The 21749-nt window shown below is 41.9% G+C and overlaps 1 protein-coding gene across 3 annotated transcripts in view; it reads left to right on the forward strand.

Moving 5' to 3' along the window:
* Positions 1–21749, forward strand: part of pigq (phosphatidylinositol glycan anchor biosynthesis, class Q) — a 63852-nt gene that overhangs the window by 39945 nt on the left and 2158 nt on the right. For all 3 annotated transcript variants that reach the window (XM_038819511.1, XM_038819510.1, XM_038819512.1), the window contains exons 7-10: positions 10252–10363; positions 18328–18408; positions 18700–18814; positions 20605–20666. In XM_038819511.1, the coding sequence (XP_038675439.1) occupies positions 10252–10363; positions 18328–18408; positions 18700–18814; positions 20605–20666 (370 nt within the window). The remainder of the gene's footprint in view (positions 1–10251; positions 10364–18327; positions 18409–18699; positions 18815–20604; positions 20667–21749) is intronic.

The following is a 21749-nucleotide window of genomic DNA, read 5'->3' on the forward strand; positions in this document are numbered from 1 at the left end:
CCCCCCCCCCCTCTCCGCTGGGGGTTCAGACCGATACAAATCCTCGTAAAAGTCCCTGAAAACCCCATTAATGCCTACCCCCCTTCGCACCACATTCCCTCCCCTATCCTTAACTCCACCAATCTCCCTGGCTGCAACCCGCTTACGGAGCTGATGCGCCAGCATCCTACTCGCCTTTTCCCCATTTCATACACCGCTCCCTGTGTCTTCCTCCACTGAGCTTCCGCCATTCTGGTGGTCAGCAGGTCGAACTTGGGCCGCTCTCCCAGCAATCTCTCCTCCGGAGCCTACGCATATCTCCTATCCACCCTCACCAACTCCTCCACCAGCCTCTCCCTCTCTCTCTGCTCTCTCCTCTCCCTATGGGCTCGGATGGAGATCAACTCCACTGTAACCACCGCCTTCAATGCCTCCCAGACCGTCTCCTTCGGGGACTCGAAGTAAAAGTGTCGGTCCTTGTAGGTGACCCAGCTCCCATCAGCGAATTCAGCAGGACGACTACGTAGGCCCCCATGTCTGACTCCTCCAGCCCCTCCGGAAGGCCCAGGATCCGCAAATCTTTCCGCCTCGTTCGGTTCTCCATCTCCTCGAACCGCTCCTGCCATTTTTTGTGGAGCGCCTCATGCATCTCCACCTTTACCACGAGGGCTGAGGCCTCATCCTCTCTTTCAGAGGCCTGCTGTCGGATCTTCCGGATTGCCACCCCCTGGGCTGTCTGAGTCTCCAGCAGCTTGTCGATGGAAGCCTTCAACGGCTCTAGCAGCTCCGCTTTGAGCTCCCGGAAGCAGCGCTGGAGAGTCTCCTGCTGCTCCTGCGCCCACTGCCTCCATGCCTCTTGGTTTCCGCCGGCCGCCATCTTGTGCTTCTTCCCTCGCTTTTGCTTTGGCGCTGCCACCTCTATCTTGCTCTCCCCACTCCTGGTCCAGGCCATATACTGCTGGGGAAATGCTGCTGATTCCTTCCCACGTCGGGAACCGTCGAGCAAGTATTGCTGGGGGCCCTAAAAAGAGCCCAAAAGTCCGTTCCTGGCGGGAGCTGCCGAACGTGCGGCTTAGCTCTGCATAGCCGTAACCGGAAGTCCCCTGTCACAAGATTTCTAATGCAAGGATGGCTGTCTACCACAGAAGATGGTGGGTTAAAGCCTTCAGTGAAGCTAGAGATGAGTAAAGTGTGCAGGATGATTGCATACTGTGGGGGTCGAGAGTGGTTGTTCCACCCCCTGGTCATTTGCAAGTAATGGATGAAATTCATGAGGCTCATCTAGGTGACACTCGAAAGAAGAGTCGAGCCCAGTCGTATGTTTGATGGTAGCACAGTGGGTAGCACTGTTGCTTCACAGCGCCAGGGTCCCAGGTTCGATTCCCGGCTTGGGTCACTGTCTGTGTGGAGTCTGCACGTTTTCCCTGTGTCTGCGTGGGTTTCCTCCCACAAGTCCCAAAAGACGTGCTGTTAGGTAATTTGGACATTTTGAATTCTCCCACTGTGTACCCGAGCAGGCGTCGGAATGTGGCGACTGGAGGCTTTTCACAGTAACTTCATTGCAGTGTTAATGTAAGCCTACTTGTGACAATAAAGATTATTATTATAATATGGACCAGGATTTGGAGAACAAAGTGAAATCCTGTCCTGCATTTCAATCTAACCAGAAGATGGCGCCACTAGCACTATTACTTTCTTTCGAGTGGTCTGATCATCTTTGGTCGAGAATCCATGTGGATTTTGCAGGTCTTTTCATGGATCACATGTTTTTAGTCAACATGGATGCATGCTCTAAGTGGTTAGAAGTGTACATCATGAGCAACATTACAACTTCCCGTACCATAGAGAAGATACGTCAAATCTTTGCAACTCATGCTCTCATTTCTGATAACGGTACATTTACGAGCGAGTTAGTCCAAGTTTTTGCAAAGGAATGAAATACGACATGTGTGTACTGCGCTTTTTCATCCAGCTTCAAATGGTTTGGTAGATATTAACGGAAGGATTGAAGAGGATGGCAGGTGATAATTTAGGCACCAAGATCTCAATGTTCTTATTTCAATATTGTATCACACCATAAACACTGCGGCTCTCACCAGATTAATTATTGATGGATAGAAGACCGAAGTCTCTCCTGGATCTGCTATTTCCAGATGTCAGAGAAAAAGTGGGAAGGAGACCAGACATGATTATCATGTTAAGGAGAGATGTTTTAATCCGAATGATTTTCTTATATCAGGAATTTGGCTACCTGGAGTTCTTAACCAAAGTGGTCCAGTATCTTTGGTAGTGAAATTGAACAATGGAGGAGTTGTTCACAGGCACCAAGATCATATTCATCTATGCCATGAGTCTGAGACAGCAAAAGTTCCAGATAGTACAATAGGAGGAAATGCTGCTGTGGAAATTCAATGAGAAGTGGTTCCTGTTGTACCAGGACTTCCAGTGGACTCTACTTCAGGAGAAGTGCACTGCTGCACAGATACTCAACCCCCTTACTCCGAGCACAGACAAGTTCAGTTGAACGAAGTCAAGTATCAACAGAGTTAGTGTCACCAGTTGTACTGCGAAGATTGCAACGTAGTCACAAAGCTCCTGAAAGACTAACATGTAATTAGGCATTAGTTTCATAGTAATTCTGTCTTTAATGGGGATTACAATTTAAGGAAGGGGGGGGGGTGGATTGTTATTATTATGCATCTTCTAAATCCATTGCTGATGTCATCAGTAAGTGCTGAGACATCATTAGTTATTAACTGTACATTTGTATTTAACTACCGTCAGTTCTAATTCTATTCTGTTAATGTTATTCCATCTTTAGCTGCTCCTGTTTGTGAGTGTGTACTGTATTTTAAACTTAATTATTTTTATTAACCACCTTTTGTGGTCAATTTACCATAGTTGCAAATAGTTGAAAGGTAAGTTTATTTGTAAGTTAACTAGTCTGACATTAAGATTCTCTGGAGTGATGAGAAGGGCAGGGGAGTTATCCCCAGTGTCATAGTCAATATTTATCCTTCAAGTAATGTCACAAAAACAGATGATCTTGTCATTATCACATCACTGTTTGTTGGGAGTTTGCTCTGTGAAAGTTTAGAATTACTGCAGAGGCTTGAAAGTTCAATTGGCTGAATGGCTAGTTTGTGATGCGCAGCAACGCCAACCGTACTCGTTCAATTCCTATACTGGCTGAGGTTGTTCATGGAGGTTATTCAACCTTGCCCCTCGCCCGAGGTGTGGTGACCCTCAGGTTAAATCCCCACCAGTCAGCTCCCTCCCAAAGGCAGAGCAGCTTTTGGTCCTTTGGGACCGTGGTGACATTTACATTTACTGTCAGATTCATATCAGGAGTTCCGTAAAGCAACCTTAAGTACCTTCTGAATCAATTAAAAAATAATAGCAGTGAACTAATTGAACAGCAAATACTTTTTCCGTTCAAACTTCTTCCTAGTAGAGTTTGCGTCCTTAGACATTACCAATAAAACTGATTGTGAATGAGGACTCCGTTGTACCAAGAGAATTTCTTTCTTGCTCATCTTTAATTATTTATGAAGTTAAATTATCAGTGTTGAATAATTACTGCAATGAAAGCTTGAAATCCTTTGCAGGCTCCCTTGATGGTATTTTAAAGAGGCATACATTTAATTCTAGAGCTGTGCTAAGTATCCATTTTGGATTGGAAATTACCTCCCTACACCTGAGCTAGAAAACTTGACCAAGGTTCTTGTGGATGGAACAGTGGTTAGCACTGTTGCTTCACAGCACCAGGGTCCCAGGTTCGATTCCTGGCTTGGATCAATGTCTGCGGAGTCTGCACGTTCTCCCTGTGTGGGTTTCCTCCGGGTGCTCCGGTTTCCTCCCACAAGTCCTGAAAGACGTGCTGTTAGGTAATTTGGGCATCCTGAATTCCCCCTCCATGTACCCAAATAGGCGCTGGAATGTGGCGACTGGGGGCTTTTTACTGTAACTTCATTGTAGTGTTAATGTAAGCCTACTTGTGACAATAAAGATTATTTAAAAAGATTATTTGAGCCAATTGGTATCCAGTAAGTGCTGTTGGGACATCCGTGTGAACTGGACCAGGCTCTGCTACAATTTGATTTTCTATCATCAGCGACTCCTTGGAAAGAATAGTGATTTAAAAAGAAATTAATTTAAAGGCTGAATAAATTAGGCCTGTACTCGCCAAGGTTTAGACGAATGAGAGATTATGCCATTGTAACATTCTGAAGGGGCTTGACAGAGTAAATGCTGAAAGGTTGTTTACCTTGGCTGAGGGATCTAGAACACGAGGGAGACAGCCTCAGGATAAGTGAATGATCATTTTGGACAGAGGTGGGAAATTCCACTGTAGAGGATGTGAATCTTTGAATTCTCTTTCCCAATATGGATGGATGCTCCATCAGGACTCAGACAAATTTCTCTGGACATCGAGAGATATGGGGGTCGGGCAAGAAGCTGGAGTTGAGGCTCAAAGCAAGCCATGATTGTATACAATGGCAGAGCAGGTTAGAGGGCCATATGATCCAATCTTGCTCCTATTTCTCATGTTCCCGTGCTATTTGTCTCATTTGTGAATAATGGGTGACTTCTAGAGGCCATCGGGTGCTCGTGAAACTACACGTTAAAAAGAGTTTACTGCCCTCTGACGTGGAGAAGACAGAAAAATTAACAACTAAAAGGCCTTTCTTGGGCTTGGCATCAGATTTATAAGTGGTACACAATTACAAATACAATCCATTAATTCAAACGAAACAGCTGGTGACTAAATATTTCTAGTTGAACCTTATTTGCTCCAGTATATTGCTTGAATTACTTTCTAGTTCTGTGCTATCTGTCTCTGATCTGGTGCTGATCATGCTGAAGCCATCTTTATTTTCCCCACTCCTCCACAGGAAACAAAATTAAAAATGCACCAGCCTCTGATGTCTAATCTACATTCATTGTGCTCCCTGTTACTTTTGCCTTTTGTATTTATTTATTCATGACTAAGAGAGAGCAAAAAAGGATTGTGAAGCAAGTCTGGATTTACAGTTCTGGGTCACAGCATAATAACTACAGCTTCTATTTGTATGGTTATACAATTAACTTTCAAATAACGGATGACTGTTATCAGTGTTACTCTAAAAACAAGAATACAAATGTCACAATCCTCGTCTTGATTTCATGACAGTCGGATTTTTTTCTCCATTTGTTTCTAGTGAACATTTTAGGAAGCAAAATTGGTTTTAAAGAATTACTGGTGGTTAGATTACTTATTTTGGCCGGCGGCATCTCCTTTGGGAGATGACCACCTTGAAGCCTGTAATATAGTAAAACTGAAAATGTTCTTGCTATATTGGCCTTAACTTTGAAGCTGGCAAAGGGAGCAATGGGGTGCCCAAGCCCCAAAGTGGGCGGTGCACCTAAGAGCCTGGGGTAATGGAAGCCTCACTTGAATAAATGTTCTCTAACTCTCGGCAGATCTACTGTCTGGTTGGTGGATGGGAGCAAGGATTCAAATGCAGGAAGCTGTTCCCAGCATTCATATGAAGGTGGCTGCAGGGGGAGTATTGGTGGGGAGCCTGATGAAAAGGAGGCCCAAGGCATCCTCGTCAGGCCTGGAGAAATACTCTTGCCTCTGCCCACAAGCAAACAATATATTTTAACACTCATCTGTTGGGCCTGTCCTGCCCACCATAGCGGCTCTGGCAGTTCTGAAGAAACTGCTCCCCTATTCAGTCCTCTATCTTATAAAATTGCAAATTATGTTTTGATGCCAATGTCTGACTCAATCAGTTTATTTAAAAAAGACCCCCTCAGAAGAGCAGGTTAATATTGGGATAAGGTGTAAAGGCAGTGGGATCGGTGGGGGTAGGTTATTGGCCTCATTTTAATTGCGCCTACAACCCCCCCCCCCCCCCCCCCCCCCCCACCTAGTTTCTACCAAGCAGTTGTAAAAATGGGATTTTTTTGTACTGTGAATATTGAAAGTACAAATGTTGGCAATTTTGTCCATATGTCTTTATATCTATTGCATTGTTTTGGTATCATGTGCTAAAAAGTACGGACATTATCATCAACCCAATTTGTTCACATATGTAAGGATGTTGCAAATGCAGTGCTTGTAGTTTGTACAATGTGGCTTTTTGTAATTGTAGCCACAGATTAGTGATAAAATCAGCCATCAAGCTTTATACAATATTAGCATCTTTGTTTTCAGTATTAACATTTCTTTTGAAAGCAATCATTGTCTTTCTTTAACCTGACCTGGGAGGCCTGCTCTGGAGAGCAGAAGGCAATTGTTGTTTGTGCAGGGTTTTACCCAGTGTGTACTAATAGTTAGCGTTTTTATTTCTGAAACAAAGGTACTCTTCAGTCACTGTTTCCAGGAAGAAAACACATTCATCAAAGAATGGCCCTGTTCATCAGCTGTTGCAGTGTTACTAACTTGATGTGGGTTGAATATTAAAGTGCTGTTTTTCATTTCATATTCAGTTTTCCCAATGCTGTTCCTGCTTATAGAATTGCAGTGGGTGTGAATATTGAGGACGTGTAAATGTCACAACATTTAACTTGGTGAATAGTGTACTGAAACTTGGCTTTTTCTGAATGTTTCCTTCCATTTTGCTTTAATGCATGTTTGCTTAAATTTGTAACATTAATAATAACTCATTGAAAATGAATAGGGTTAGTGTCAGCAGTACAGTCAGAAAAATCTAATTTTCAAAGCAATTTATTTTAGGGATTTTCTTCTAAACAATAAAGGCTCTTTAGTTTGGTTTGGTTAAATTTTTGTCTTTGAAAGATTATTTTATCTGATTTTTTGTGTTGTAGAAAGTGTAATCAAAGCAGATAGAACATAGAACGATACAGCGCAGTACAGGCCCTTCGGCCCTCGATGTTGCACCGACATGGAAAAAAAAACTAAAGGCCATCTAACCTACACTATGCCCTTATCATCCATATGCTTATCCAATAAACTTTTAAATGCCCTCAATGTTGGCGAGTTCACTACTGTTGCAGGTAGGGCATTCCACGGCCTCACCACTCTTTGCGTAAAAAACCCACCTCTGACCTCTGTCCTATATCTATTACCCCTCAATTTAAGGCTATGTCCCCTCGTGCTAGCCACCTCCATCCGCGGGAGAAGGCTCTCGCTGTCCACCCTATCTAACCCTCTGATCATTTTGTATGCCTCTATTAAGTCACCTCTTAACCTTCTTCTCTCTAACGAAAACAACCTCAAGTCCATCAGCCTTTCCTCATAAGATTTTCCCTCCATACCAGGCAACATCCTGGTAAATCTCCTAACTTACATTTATATAACATTCTTCATGAACATCAGATGCCAGCACTTTACAGCTAACAGATTACTTAGTATAAGTCAATGTAGTAATGTAATGTAACAGAATAAGTCATCTATTAATCCTGACTAATCATCGATCCATTGAGGATCAAAAGACCTTGGGCTGGATGAATCCGGGCTATGTCCCCATGCCAGTGTAAAAACGCTGGAGTTTTACTCTGGATACGGGCCCCCACACTTCCTGTTCCGAGTCAGCGCATGCGCATGGCGGCAGCCTCAAGCGGCCGTGCCGAGCGCAATGGCCTACTCAGCAGGTGGACCTGGACAAGGAAAGACAGGCCCAATGATTGGCCCTGCGCCGCTATATTTTGCATGTCCGATCGCCATTCTGGCTGCCCATAAGACTCCCCCAGTACTCCCCCCCCCCCCCCCCCCCAACCAGGGTGGCGGCAGACTGAGTCTGCAGCTGCCACCTGAGGTTCCCAACAGCCAATACGTGATTAGAACCACGCCGTCGGGAACTCGGCCAGTTTTGCCCAGAGAATCGCGGGGGGAAGCCTCTCAATGGCCCCTAGCCGCGCCACGTAATCCAGGGACCGGAGAATCACGGGAGTGGCAGCTACGATTCCCACATAAACAGGGATTCTCCGCCCTGCGCCGAACGCAATTTCGGTGCAGGGCTGCAGAGAATCCAGCCCCTAGTTTTTAGTTCCTCAAAAAGATGAACTTCCAGGCTGGGCATCCTACAAAATTTAAGGAAGCAAATGTAGACAGGGACTGGTTCTTTCATCGTTGCAGCTTTCCATTTTTTAAAATAAAGATTTCATGAAGATTCACCAACTAGGAACTGGGTCCAGCTCATGACTGTAGTTCACCTCCACTGTGGGTGTATTACGAGAATGAATAGTGATCAGTGCAAATATTTTCTTCCACTTGGTGTACTTAAAACAAGCAAAACAAGGAAAAAATACATTTAGTTTGCTCATTCTTTCTACTTTAGTTCTTCACAGAATATTATTGTTGCGACGCATTACGAAATCCCAGCTATTTTTGCTTAAAATGGGTGAGGGATACAATGTTCCGATCACATACCTGGAAAATTGATCATTTTCAGCTTGACAAACCCCAAAGCACCATCCTATTGCATGCTGAAGAATTGCACAAAATCTGTTGAATAAATCTTGTAGACTTCATCCATTCATGGCTATAATTTCTTTGCACCAAATAAAACATTGGGACCAATTCTAAATTTGCACAAACACCAGACAAGTTGATAGATGGAGTGCCTGCCCAATGTCCTCCCTGAGATGTTCAATCCAGTTTAATATTTGCACCTCATTTAGCAATGTTTGGCATAGAATGTGAATGCTGAGAATTTCTTGCAAATAGGAATTCAATACGGGGGAGGAAGCCTGTGCTCCAGTACTTGTAGTGGTTCATATGATCTTGAGGCTGGAAGTGTTTTCATGATTCATGCAGATTAGAGCACAAAAATAAAGTTGCAATAAACTGAAACTGGGCGGCACGTTAGCACTAATGCTTCACAGCTCCAGGATCCCAGGTTCAATTCCAGGCTTGGGTCACTGTCTGTGCGTAGTCTGCACGTTCTCCCCATGTCTGCGTAGATTTCCTCTGGGTGCTTCGGCTTCCTCCCACAGCCCAAAATTGTGCATGTTAGGTGGATTGGCCGTGCTATATTTCCCTTAGTGTCCTAAAAGGTTAGATGGGGATGGGGTGGAGGTGTGGGCTTAGATAGGATGATCTTTCCATGGACCTGTGCAGACTCGATGGGCCGATTGGCCTTCTTCTGCACTGTAAATTCTATGATCTATGAAATAAATCACCTAGACTTAAATATGAAGGGCAGGTTGTGTATCTGGAATATACAAAATAGGAGCAGGAGGAGGCCATTCAGTCTCTCAGGCCTGCTAGTCCATTAATATCATAGATGATCAGGTTATGACCCCACCTCCACTTGTATGCATGCCTGGCTTAGTCCTAGACTTCCATGTAGATCAAAAATCTGGTTAACCACAATATCGCAATATGTGGGAGACTAACCATAGTGAGATATCTGCTATAGATGTCTCCTGTTATTGGACTAGATTAAGTTGGAGACTCTCCTTAATACAAGGAAGGGGAGCAATAAGTACGTTTGCTCCAGACTTCAGTCACACCTTGTAGAGAAATGCAGGATCAGAATGGGGGTTGGTGTGATTGATGGTATGAGAGGGACCCAGGTGAGATAGGGAATGAGGATCTACAGAAACTGATGATTCTGTCCAAAAGGTCTTCCACTACCTGTGAGGACGAAGATAAAGATTGTCAGATGGGCGGAGAAAACTGACCATAGCACTTTGAAATAGGAGGACAAGGAGACACAATGTGGTAGTTATAGGGGATTCAATAATTCGGGAAATGGTAGTATTTTTTGGAAACCAGTTGAGGGTTGCACAGAGAATGTAGACTGCCTGCTGCCAGGAATATCTTAATGATATTGGAGAGGGACGGGGAGAATCCAGTTGTCCATGTTGGAACTGACAGCATTGGGAGGAATAGACCAGTTAGATCATACCTGAAGTAACTGAGCGGTTTTGGGCACCACACTTTAAGAAGGATGCATAAGGTCTTGATTGCAGCATAAATTTACCAGAATTATACCCGGATTCCAAGGCTAAATTTACGAGGAGTGATTACGCAAACTAGGGTTTATCAGTGATTTAATAGCTGTTCGTCTATCGAAAGGGCAGCTGAATGTTTAAAAGCTTTGAATAGAACTATAAGGCAGGTGGTGTCCTTCGCATGACAATGTCGCAGTAGATGTACTGTGTGTAAATTGTGGATATTTAGTGCAAAAATGGCAAACATTTTTGAGTTGGTAAATAGACGTTCAAAAACCATTTGAATTCCATGAAGATATTTACTTTATACTGTAAAGTCTGTTATTTGTAAGACGCTATATTAATGCATTTCTTGTTATATAGACTCTATTGTTTGAAGATCTATGGCTTATCATCTCTTTGGCGATTATTCAGAGGAAAAAAGTGGAATGTTCTGAGACGGCGTGTGGATTCCTGCTCATATGACTTGGATCAGGTGGGGTGTTTTTTTTCTGCTGTCTAACATCATCGACTGATTGGAGCACTGCAAAGTTAATATATCTACTAGATTATTTATGGTACAGCCAATGATCCCTCTAAATTTTCTTTGTGTATGGTTTCTTTATGTCTGTGCGCAGGATCTTTAAATTCTTTTGGACAGTTGTGCATGTTTGGCACAGCACCTTGCAGTTTGTGACAGACTTGCGTGACAACTTTGCAGGCGCGCAGCTTGGAGAAGATATTGGGTACAGGCCTTATGTATATTAAGGTGCATTTCATTCATAGGACATGTAGAAGCATTCACAAATACGTGGAAGCAAATCTTGTACAAACAGATGGTCGTGCACAGTTAGGCAGCAATGTAAGCAGGTGCAGCCAAATGGAGGATACAGTGGAAGTGGAACAATGTGTGAGTAGGATGAACTGAGCCCATAAGAATGGCATCTATACGTTTTGGTGCTTTTCTGTCATCAGGTTACCCATATATCAGGTGGGCCGTGTATTGCTTTTCAGATGGCTTCAGATATCTTGTCTGCATACTTGTGGGATCAGTTGCTGCATAACTGGAATTTATATTTTCACTGTGGACAATGAGAACTGCAGGAGTCCTTATTCCTGGCAGCCAACCAGTCATGTGTATGACTGGACGAGAGATATTATTAATCTAATCATGGCCTCTGACTATAAGGACAGGAGACAGAGATTCTGATGCTGCACATGTCTGATAAAATTAATGGGGGTGAAACTTTTTTCAGCAAGATGGTTAGTTGCTGCTGTTTGACTCAATATATCTAATTTGCCTACAGTTTACGGATGTGGTCAGACTATCCTTTTTTTCCCCCACACCCATTGAGTGCTGGATGATGGCAGAATCCTTGTACTTTTTATTGTGACCTGCTATCATGGAGGTCGATACAGAGTAAAAACCAAAAGATATGTAAAGTTGTGGCAAGCTCCAAGACTCAGTTCTATGATAATCAGTTTCTGTTTAACATTGCACTATATTGGGGTGCAGGATTGTGAAGAAGTACAAAAATACCTTATTTTAAAAATGTGGAACCCATTGTTTAGCTGTTGAAAGATTGTAGCTGGGCCTGAGACAAATACTACAGCACAAGTCTCTCTGCCCATCCATACCTTTCCAAAACTCTGGATAGGATCAGTAGGTCTCCAGTCAAACCCAGTCTAGAAAGAAGCCCGCAATTCACACACATTAGTTTCAAGGACATTAATACTTCCTCTAAAGTCGCTTATCTTTTTGCCAGCACCAGCTGTTTAAAAAAATATATTCAGTTAGTCTAATCCAATTTCCACTTGCCCTTTCCCCATACATCCTCATAACCCCTACAATTTGTTTTCCCCTTCAATTATTTATCTAGTTCCTTTCAGAAAATTATTCTTAAATCTGCCTCCATCGCGCTCTCAGGCGGTGTATCCAGATCCAAAGAACTTGGTGTAAAATGCATGCTTTCTTCATGTCGTCTCTGATTCTTTTGCCAATTACCTCAAATTTATGTTTTCTGGTTACTGACCCATCAGCAACTGGAAACTGTTTCTCCATTTTGACATACTTGTCAAATGTTTTAAACTAAAAAATATATAGATGATTAGAATAGACTTCTGAAAGAGTTGATTCAAAACTTTGTTACAGCAAGGACTTCTCTACATTTTTAACTTGGCGTGACAGTTGAACAGGAGAGACCTGGGGATTATACAGACAAACCTTGGAAGATGGCCGGGCAAGTTAAGAATGTTATTAAACAAGCATACGGAATCCTTATGTTTATAAACAGAAGCATTGGTACAAAATCAAGCAAGTTAAGCTAAGCCTTTATAAAATCACTGGTTAGGTCCCATGTAGTTTGTGCCAATTCTGGGTACCAAATATTTTTGCGATGTCATGGTCTTAGAGAAGCTGCAGCAGAGATTTACTGGAATGAACACAGATGTATGATTTAAGTTACATGGCGAGACAAGAGGAGCTGGAACGGTTTTCTTTAAGAAAAGGGGAAATTAAAGGAAGATTAAATAGATAGGTATAAAATTATTCTGCAGTATTTGTCATATCACCATATTTTATTAATTCATCCACTACATGTTAGCATCACTGGCCAGGCCTTTATTTATTGCCTATCCCTAATTTCCATTGAGAAGTTGGTGACCACCACCTTAGCGCTAGAGTTGTAGCTTTGTTTGGAAGGGAGTTCCAGGCTTTTGACCCAGCAACAATGAAGGAAGTGTGATGTACTTCCAAGTCAGGACAGGGTGTGTCTGGGTAACAACAATAATAGTTACCCATACAGTATGCTTAAATTACCCCCGACCCCCCCCAATTCAAACCTATCCTACTTTCCTAAACTCTGAGGATACATTTTCTCCCAAACAACATCCCCATAGGTTTAAACGCTATGAGCCAAATCCAGAAAATAATTACAAAACTGGATTTGTAGCTTTTTTTTAGTTCTTTCTGCATATTTAGAGTAGAATTATGGGGTCTGACACAGACGTAAGTTTTTCTGCTTTTGTTTCTGCATAACAGTTTGATTCTCTGAGAGCCCTGCTTTGCAACCTGGCGTAGCTACGTTTTAGGTCCCTCAACTGTTAGTCTCCACTTTACTTAACAAAGTATCTGTTTCACCCTGCTACTAGGTTAATCTGCATCTTGCAAGTCCTCCTTGCTGCTAAATCTCTAGTTTATTTTTTAGCCAATTCTTTACTTTTCATTTCATTCCAATTTCCTTGTACCATACAAATGCTGCTTATGTCTTTTTAGTTGGCATATGTAATGTGTTTGGAAAGAGCATTGCCGGATTACTGCAGTACATCTTATAAATGGCACACTGCTGCCACTGTGATGGAAGGAGGGAACAATCAAGCAGATGTCTTTGTCCTGGATAGTATTGAGCTTCTAGAGTGTTGCACTCATCCAGGCAAATGGAGAGTATTCTATCACACTCCTGACTTGTGCCTTGAAGACGGTGGGCAGTCCTTAGTGAGTTACTCTCTGCAGAATTCCCAGCTTCTGACCTCTTTTAGTCACAGTATTTATATAAAGAACAAAGAAAATTACAGCACAGGAACAGGCCCTTCGGCCCTCCCAGCCTGCGCCGATCCAGATCCTTTATCTAAACCTGTCTCCTATTTTCCAAGGTCTACTTCCCTCTGTTCACGCCCATTCATATACCTGTCTAGATGCTTCTTAAATGATGCTATCGTGCCCGCCTCTACCACCTCCGCTGGTAAAGCGTTCCAGGCACCCACCACCCTCTGCGTTAAAAACTTTCCACGCACATCTCCCTTAAACTTTCCCCCTCTCACTTTGAAATCGTGACCCCTTGTAACTGACACCCCCACTCTTGGGAAAAGCTTGTTGTTATCCACCCTGTCCATACCTCACATAATTGTGTAGGCCTCAATCAGGTCCCCCCTCAACCTCCGTCTTTCCAACGGAAACAATCCTAATCTACTCAGTTGGTTCAGTTCAGTTTCTGATCAATTTTAACCTGCAGGACATTGGTGGAAAATTCAGTAATTCAGGTCACTGATGAATCAGATAGTTGCGCCTCAGACACTATCCTAAGGAACTCCTGTAGTGATGTCCTGAGATTGGGAAGATTGGGCAGCATGGTAGCATTGTGGATAGCACAATTGCTTCACAGCTCCAGGGTCCCAAGTTCAATTCCGGCTTGGGTCACTGTTTGTGCGGAGTCTGCACATCCTCCCCGTGTGTGCGTGGGTTTCCTCCGGGTGCTCCGGTTTCCTCCCACAGTCCAAAGATGTGCAGGTTAGGTGGATTGGCCTTAGATTGATAAATTGCCCTTAGTGTTGGGAGTGCTATGTCTTTTCGTCCGACGTCATTTCGTCCAACGACACTTCGTCCACGTCTTTTGGTCCAACGTCTTTTTGTCCGCACGTCTTTTGGTCCTACGTCTTTTTGTCCGATGATTTTTTTCGTCAAAGACTTTTTGTGACTTGTTACGTTTTTTTGTCGGATGATTTTTTTTGTCAAAGGCTTTTTGTAACTTGACTTTTTGTAACTTGCTTATTAGCACTCCACTCCACTCCCCACATTAACTTTTTGTAAATAGAAATCTTCTCTAATGCACATAGCAAGGTATAATATGCAATAAAGGATTTTTATTACGGTCTCTTTCCTTTAACGAGCCTCGTTAAAGGATAGTTATTATCGTTCTCTTTCCTTTAACGAGCCTCGTTAAAGGATAGATATTATCGTTCTCTTTCTTAATTCGCCCATCCCGAAATGGCAAAGTTCATTGTGTCAATTTACATCAATTTTAAGTAACTTCGGGAATTTTAAGTAATTAGTAAACTTTTAGATTTTTTAACTGTATTTTTAGATTTTTTAACTGCATTTTTCAACTTGCATTTTACTTGCATTTTATCAATTACTTGCATTTTAGCAATTAAATTCACTTGCTGTATTGTACTTGCATTTTATCAATTAAATGGTTTTATACGGAGTTAATTTGTAATTGGATAATTGGACAAAAAGACGTTGGACCAAAAGACGTGCGGACAAAAAGACGTTGGACCAAAAGACGTGGACGAAGTGTCGTTGGACGAAGTGACGTCGGACGAAAAGACGCGACACGGTGTTGGGTGGGGTTACTGGGTTATGGGGATCGGGTGGAGGTATTAACCTTGGGTAGGGTGCTCTTTCCAGGAGCCGGTGCAGACTCGGTGGGCCGAATGGCCTCCTTCTGCACTGTAAATTCTATGAAATAACCACAACCAACTTCCTTTGTGCGAGTTTGACTCCAACCAGTGGAGAATTTTCCCCTGATTCGCATTAACTTCAGCTTTGCTAGGGCTCTTTAATGCTACACTTTGTCAAATGCTGCCTTGATGTCAAAGGCAGTAATTCTCACCTTATGTCTTGAATTTAGCTCTTTTGTCCATGTTTAGACCAAAGCCATCATGAGGTCCGGAGCTGAGTGATTCTAGCAAAACCCAAACCAAGCATCGGTGAGTAGGTGCCACTCGATAGCACTGTCAGCACCACCATCCCTCACTTTGCTTATGATTGGAAGTAGATTGACAGCCCATCATTGAATAGATTGGATTTCCACTGCTTCTGATAGACAAGGCATACTTGGGCAATTGCCCAGCATTGTAGCCGAAATGGAACAGCTTGACTAAGGGAGCAGCTAGATCTGGAACACGTCTTCAGTACTACAGCCAGGATGTGAGAGGGCCCATGACCTTTGCTGTTTCTGCTGCCTTTCTCCTTCACCTGCTTATCCAGGTTCCTCTTGAATGCATCTATGCTAGTCAACTCAACTACTGTGTAGTAGCAAATGCCACATTCTCTCAACTCGCAACTGTTTTTCCTGAATTTTGTTTTCCAAATAAGAGGCAATTTTGCATAGCCAATCCACCTACCTTGCACATTTTTGGGTTGTCTGGGTGAAACCCATGCAGGCACGAGGAGAATGTGCAAACTCCACACGGACAGTGACCCAGGGCCGGGATCGAACCCGGGTCCTCAGCGCCATGAGGCAGCAGTGCAAACCACTGGATTTACTAATCCATATCCTAAATTTCCAGTTCCAGATTTTTGAGATCCCTCACAACTAGAAATACCTTATCTAGTCTGCCCTGTCAAACTCTTTCATAATTTTGAAGACCTCTAGATGTTATGACTCAGTCTAATCCTTTCTAGAGTCAAGAGACCCAATATGTTCAGTCTTCCTAATAGTTGTGCCCTCTCAGTTCTGAAATCATCCCTCTTTTTGTGCTTTCTTCAGTATTTTTATCTGGTATCCTCCTTATAATGCAGAGACCAAACTGTGTACAGCACTGTGATCGAACAAAGGTCCTATATAAGTTTAACATATCTTCTCTGCTTTTAAATTCTATTCTTCTAAAAATGGTTCCTTTTGTTTCTATTTTTTTTTATGCCGTTCAGCTGTGTTGCTATTTTAATGATCTACAAATTTGAACCCTTACACCCTTTGCCCTTCTATCCCATTTAGATTCTGATTTTTCCATGGAGTAGAAGGCCTCCTTGTTCCTCCCACCAAAATGTACCACCTCACACTTACCTATATTCAAGTTCATTTGCATACCCATTCTGTAGGTTTATCAATATGTTCTCTCACAATCTTCCGTAGTAACTAAGCTCCTCCATTTAGTACCATCTGCAAATTTCAATATAGTTCTTCAGTTTCCAAATTGTTTATGGACATAGCCCCAATAGTTTTCTCTAAGCTGTGTGATCATGTGGTTGCTCAGCAACTCAAATTCCTGCACAAATTCATGCTCCTTTAAGTTACTGGGCGTGCGTGCCGCACTAAAAGATTTAAAGGGTCGACAAGTTAAACAAATCATTTGGGCACTCTGAAGGGAAATTAGATAAGTTGGTCCTGACACTGAGGCCTATGGAATACCACTTCCCACTTTTCACATGTCTGCAGCACTACCTTTAACCTCTACCCAGGTCTCAGCCTGGTCCTTTGACCATGACTCCACATGCTTTGGTGTTAGTCACAAGTTTGGCATACCTTATCAAAGGCCTTTTGAATGTTAGTGTGTATTGCACCCACTACATTTCCCTGGTCTAGTCTTTCAGTTACGTCAAAGAATTGAGAATGTTGAGAAAACATGACTTATTTTCATGGACAAGAGAGCTAAATTCAAGACGCAAGGTGAGAATTACTGCCTTTGACATCAAGGCAGCATTTGACAAAGTGTAGCATTAAGGAGCCCTAGCAAAGCTGAAGTTAATGTGAATCAGGGGAAAATTCTCCACTGGTTGGAGTCAAATTCGCACAAAGGAAGTTGGTTGTGGTTATGGAGGCCAATCTTCCCAATCTCAGGGCATTACTACAGGAGTTCCTCAGGATAGTGTCTGAGATGCAACTATCTGCTTCATCAGTGACCTGATTTACTGAATTTCCCATCAATGTCCTGCGGATTAAAATTGATCAGAAACTGAACTGAACCAACTATATAAATACTGTGGCTAAAAGAGCAGGTCAGAAGCTGGGAATTCTGCAGAGAGTAAGCCTACTTGTGACACCAATGAAGATTATTATTATTAAAATCTGTTCTTTTATATTCTCCGTTTCCAGGTGTTTCCCTACCGCATTTTTGAGTAAAGATTTTCCCTATCTTCAATATTAAGCTGATCATAGAACCATAAAATTTACAGTGAAGAAGGAGGCCATTCAGCCCATCGATTCTACACCGGCCCTTGAAAGAGCTTCCTACTTAAGCCTACACCTTCACCCTATCCCTGTATCCTAGTAACCCCACCAATCCACCTAACCTGCAAATCCTTGGACTGCGGGAGGAAACCGGAGTACCCAGAGGAAAGTGCAAACTCCACACAGTCACCCGAGGTCGGAATTGAACTCGGGTCCCTGGAGCTGTGAGGCAGCTGTGCTGATCACTGTGCCACCGTACCGCCCTTGTCCATCCCTTTTCTTTTAGTTTTCTTGTATGATTTTACTGAATTATCTCTCTTCAATGTGTTTGCAATACATTGACAACTGAAAAAGCAATTCACTACACCAAGTTTGGAAGTTTGCGATTTTCTAAATATAGGGCATAAACGTTCCATTATAATCAACTGTGGGTTATTCATTGATTCTTCAGTTTAGCAGTAATCTTATAATTAAATGTAAACACATTGTAGATTTTGCCAGAATGTAAATATAAGGAATCGATTTATAACGTAAATAGTGTTAAGTACAGGAAAATTGTAACCTGTCCTCATTCCTTAGTTATCCCATTCAGATATCTGTTGTTTTCTGTCAAGTTTGTATTGTCAAGAACTTAAATATAGAAACTGTAAATAACTGCAATAACCAGTTCTCTATATTAGTATATGTTAGATTTATTCACTTATCTAATGTAATTTTTGAATAGTTTTTGTTTTTAAAGCTATGTGCTAGGCTTTTGTACAACAGTCACGTCTTCTCTTTTTGCTTCCAGCTGTTTATCGGAACCCTGCTGTTCACCATTCTCCTGTTCCTCTTGCCAACTACAGCACTCTACTACCTTGTATTTACACTGGTAATGAGCTTTGGTTGGTTGTACTTCATTCAGTGAAGTTCAACAAGGTTCACATCATTAGTGCATGTGGTCTATGATAAATTGCCTTCTGTGTTTTTACCAAGTGGACATCTTCTGCTGTAGTTTATACTTCACTGTATTTCTCAAGATTAGTGCATGGTTTGAAATTAAGTTACAATGCTGCTTTGTAGCACATGTGTTTTAATCATATGATGTAAATTGTTACAGTATTTTTGTTTGGATTCTATAGTCAGCCACCGACTCCATTTTTTTTGTTTGATTCTTCAACAGTTAAGATTGGTCGTGGTGGTCGTACAGGGTCTCATTCACTTGCTCGTGGACTTCATTAACTCTCTCCCGTTATATGCATTAGGACTTAGACTGTGCCGACCTTATATGCTTGCAGGTAATAGTCTTAAAACAGAATTAATTTGGTTTTGTTTTTGCACAGTTAGTGATAGAGGAATATGCTCACATTCATCCCACTTACAGCTGCCCATGAAATTTTCACACCCTTTTGTGCGACAAATTGAAGTATTTCGAGAGCTTTTTTAGCGTATTGCCCTCTATAGGGAGTCTATGATGTGTGTATTAGGAAAAGCAAAAGCGTGGCTTCAATCCTCACTGAGGCAAGTGGAGCCTAAACCAGGAATTATAACTTAGAAAAATTATATGCCAAAAGCTACATAGTGAGGGGGAAAGAGATAATTGTATTGAGAGATGAAAGAGTCAGAAAGGAAAAACTAAAGTAATCAATTTTTATACAAACAAGAAGCAGGAATAGGCCATTCAGCCCCTCGAGTCTGCTCCAACATTTAATGAGATGATGGCTGATCTGAGAGTAACCTCAAATCTACATTCCCCTGACTCCCATAACCTTTCACCCCCTCGCTTACCAAGAATCTATCCACCTCTGCCTTAAAAATATACAACGGCTCTGCTTCCACCACCTTTTCAGGAAGAGAGTGCCAAAGACTCACGACCCTCTGAGTGACACATTTCGCTTCATCACTATTTTAAATTGTCGATTCCTTATATTTAAATAGTATAATCTCCAACATTAATTGCGTTCTGAAAGAATGAGACTGCAAATTTGAAAAATTTAATTTTCAGTGCCAGACATTGTTTAACAATAATTTAAATGTGTTACGTTGTTAAAAATGTATTTCTGAATAAACTAATCCCATATTTTTCTGACCCACTTAATAGGTACTAGTACATAAATAAGAATACCTTCCAAGCCCCACACCATCCCGATTTGGAACCATGTTGTCATTCCTTCACTGTCACTCGGTCAAAATCTTGGAACTCCTACTCTAACAGCGCTGTCAGTATCCCTACACCGCATGGACTGCAGAGGCACAAGAGTGGGGGTCACCACCACCACTTAGAGGACATTTGGTGATTTGAAAATAAATGCTGTCTCAGCCAGCAGTGCCCACATCCCATGAAATAATTTTTTTAAAATGAAATACATTTTTTAAAAATGAAGCAGCTTCACGCCCTTGGGTGATTTCAGTGCCAAGCATAGCTGCTGGAAAAGCAAGACATACAGCAATTTCCAGATTTCTATGTTTAACTGTACATCTGCAGACTCTAGTTTTTATCCAATTTAATCCATAATAACAGTAAGGATTGTTACTTTCACCATCATTATTTACACAATGTGGGCTATTCGTTCATTTGGTTTCATAGTTTAGATGCTTGCATGAACAACCAGAGATCTCTAATGTTGTAAATATAAGTCCATTGGTACTCCCATAGACACAGTTTTAAACACCCCTTATTAATTTTCTAATCTTTCGTTAGAAATGAAATTCTATTTCTAAACTTGTATGCATGAGACTTTGATTAATGCTTCGCTGTCCCAGGTGCCATTTCTTTGAAGTTTGATATTATTGCTGCTGATGGTTAAAATCTCTATCCGCAAATGTTCAACCAAGCATTGGATTAGTTTACTTTGAAATGCTGATGATTTTTTAATACCGTGTGTATAACTGATTGGTATTTGATTAAATCTAATGCTTGTTAGGTTGTTCATAATTTGTCTCAGAAATTGTGTGGTAGTTAAATTTTACTGGAAAACCCAGTACCACATCAAAATACTTGCTGTATTCTTTTATCATTTAGAATTGAAAATATGTATTTCAGAAGTTGATCTCGGTAGAGTTTTAACTTTTTGTGCTTTATCTACAGCTGGTGTTAAGTTTAAAGTTTTTCAAAAGGTTGCTGGCAAACCCCTTCACTTGTTAATGCAGGTACGGATATCAATAGTTTCATTTTGACTGACTTTATCCGCAATGGCCAGGTTAATTTGGTTTTCTATATAGATTTAACCTATTGGGATTGCACAGTGTTTTTTCTTTAAATATGCAGTTTCATAAATTTTATATACACAGGAATAATTTGTTTTGTACATTTTCCTAATTTGATTTCACCAAAGGCATCTATTTCAATGCTGCCTCCTCTCTATGTCACTTCCACTACTGCTGAAATGTTACCTCCAAACTTGATTATTTTATTGGGCTCCTCCTGAGTCACTCTCTTCACAATACCAACACATCGAAAGCTTCATTAACCAGCTCCATACAGTTTTGACCTCAAAACAGGATCTCCAGTGCATTCATTGCTGTCCTCACCTCCTTGTTCCTCCATTACTTGGTCTTCACTGCCACTGCAATTTGTTTCACCTCAGTATTCCTGTCATTGTCCGAAGTCTGGTCTTCTCTTGGACCCTGTACTCCAACTCTACCTTCAGCTGCATGCGCTTTATCCATAGTGCTTACCCCAAGGTCCTCTGGCTTGTTAACCCCCCCACCTTTCTTCAAATTCTTTACCCAAAATATACCCCATTCATGATAACTGCTGTCACCATGACTCACCCTTTTCCAGATGGTATGTGGTTAACTTTACCTTTATGAACCACTTAGAAAATGTAAGTGTTTTTTTTTGTCGTGCATGTTAGGAAAGCTGCCAAGACATGTCAAGTATTGTAGGTTAGGGTGACCTTGGGCAGCAGGATGGCACAGTGGTTAGCACTGCTGCCTCACGGCGTCGAGGTCCTAGGTTCGATCCCGGCTCTGGGTCACTGTCCATGTGGAGTTTTCACATTCTCCCCGTGTTTGCGTGGGTTTCGCCCCCACAACCCAAAAATGTGCAGGTTAGGTGGATTGGCCACACTAAATTGATCCTTAATTGGAAAAAATGAATTGGGTACTCTAAATTTATTTTAAAAAAGGTTAGGGTGACCTTCAGTGCTGTTATCTAGGAATTTAGACTGTGTTCATTAAAATCTTGAAAGCTCATTAGTCATCAAGAAACCATTTTTGGTGAGTATGTTA

The sequence above is a fragment of the Scyliorhinus canicula genome, chromosome 15, assembly GCF_902713615.1.
Source record: "Scyliorhinus canicula chromosome 15, sScyCan1.1, whole genome shotgun sequence".
NCBI classification, from domain to species: Eukaryota; Metazoa; Chordata; class Chondrichthyes; order Carcharhiniformes; family Scyliorhinidae; genus Scyliorhinus; species Scyliorhinus canicula.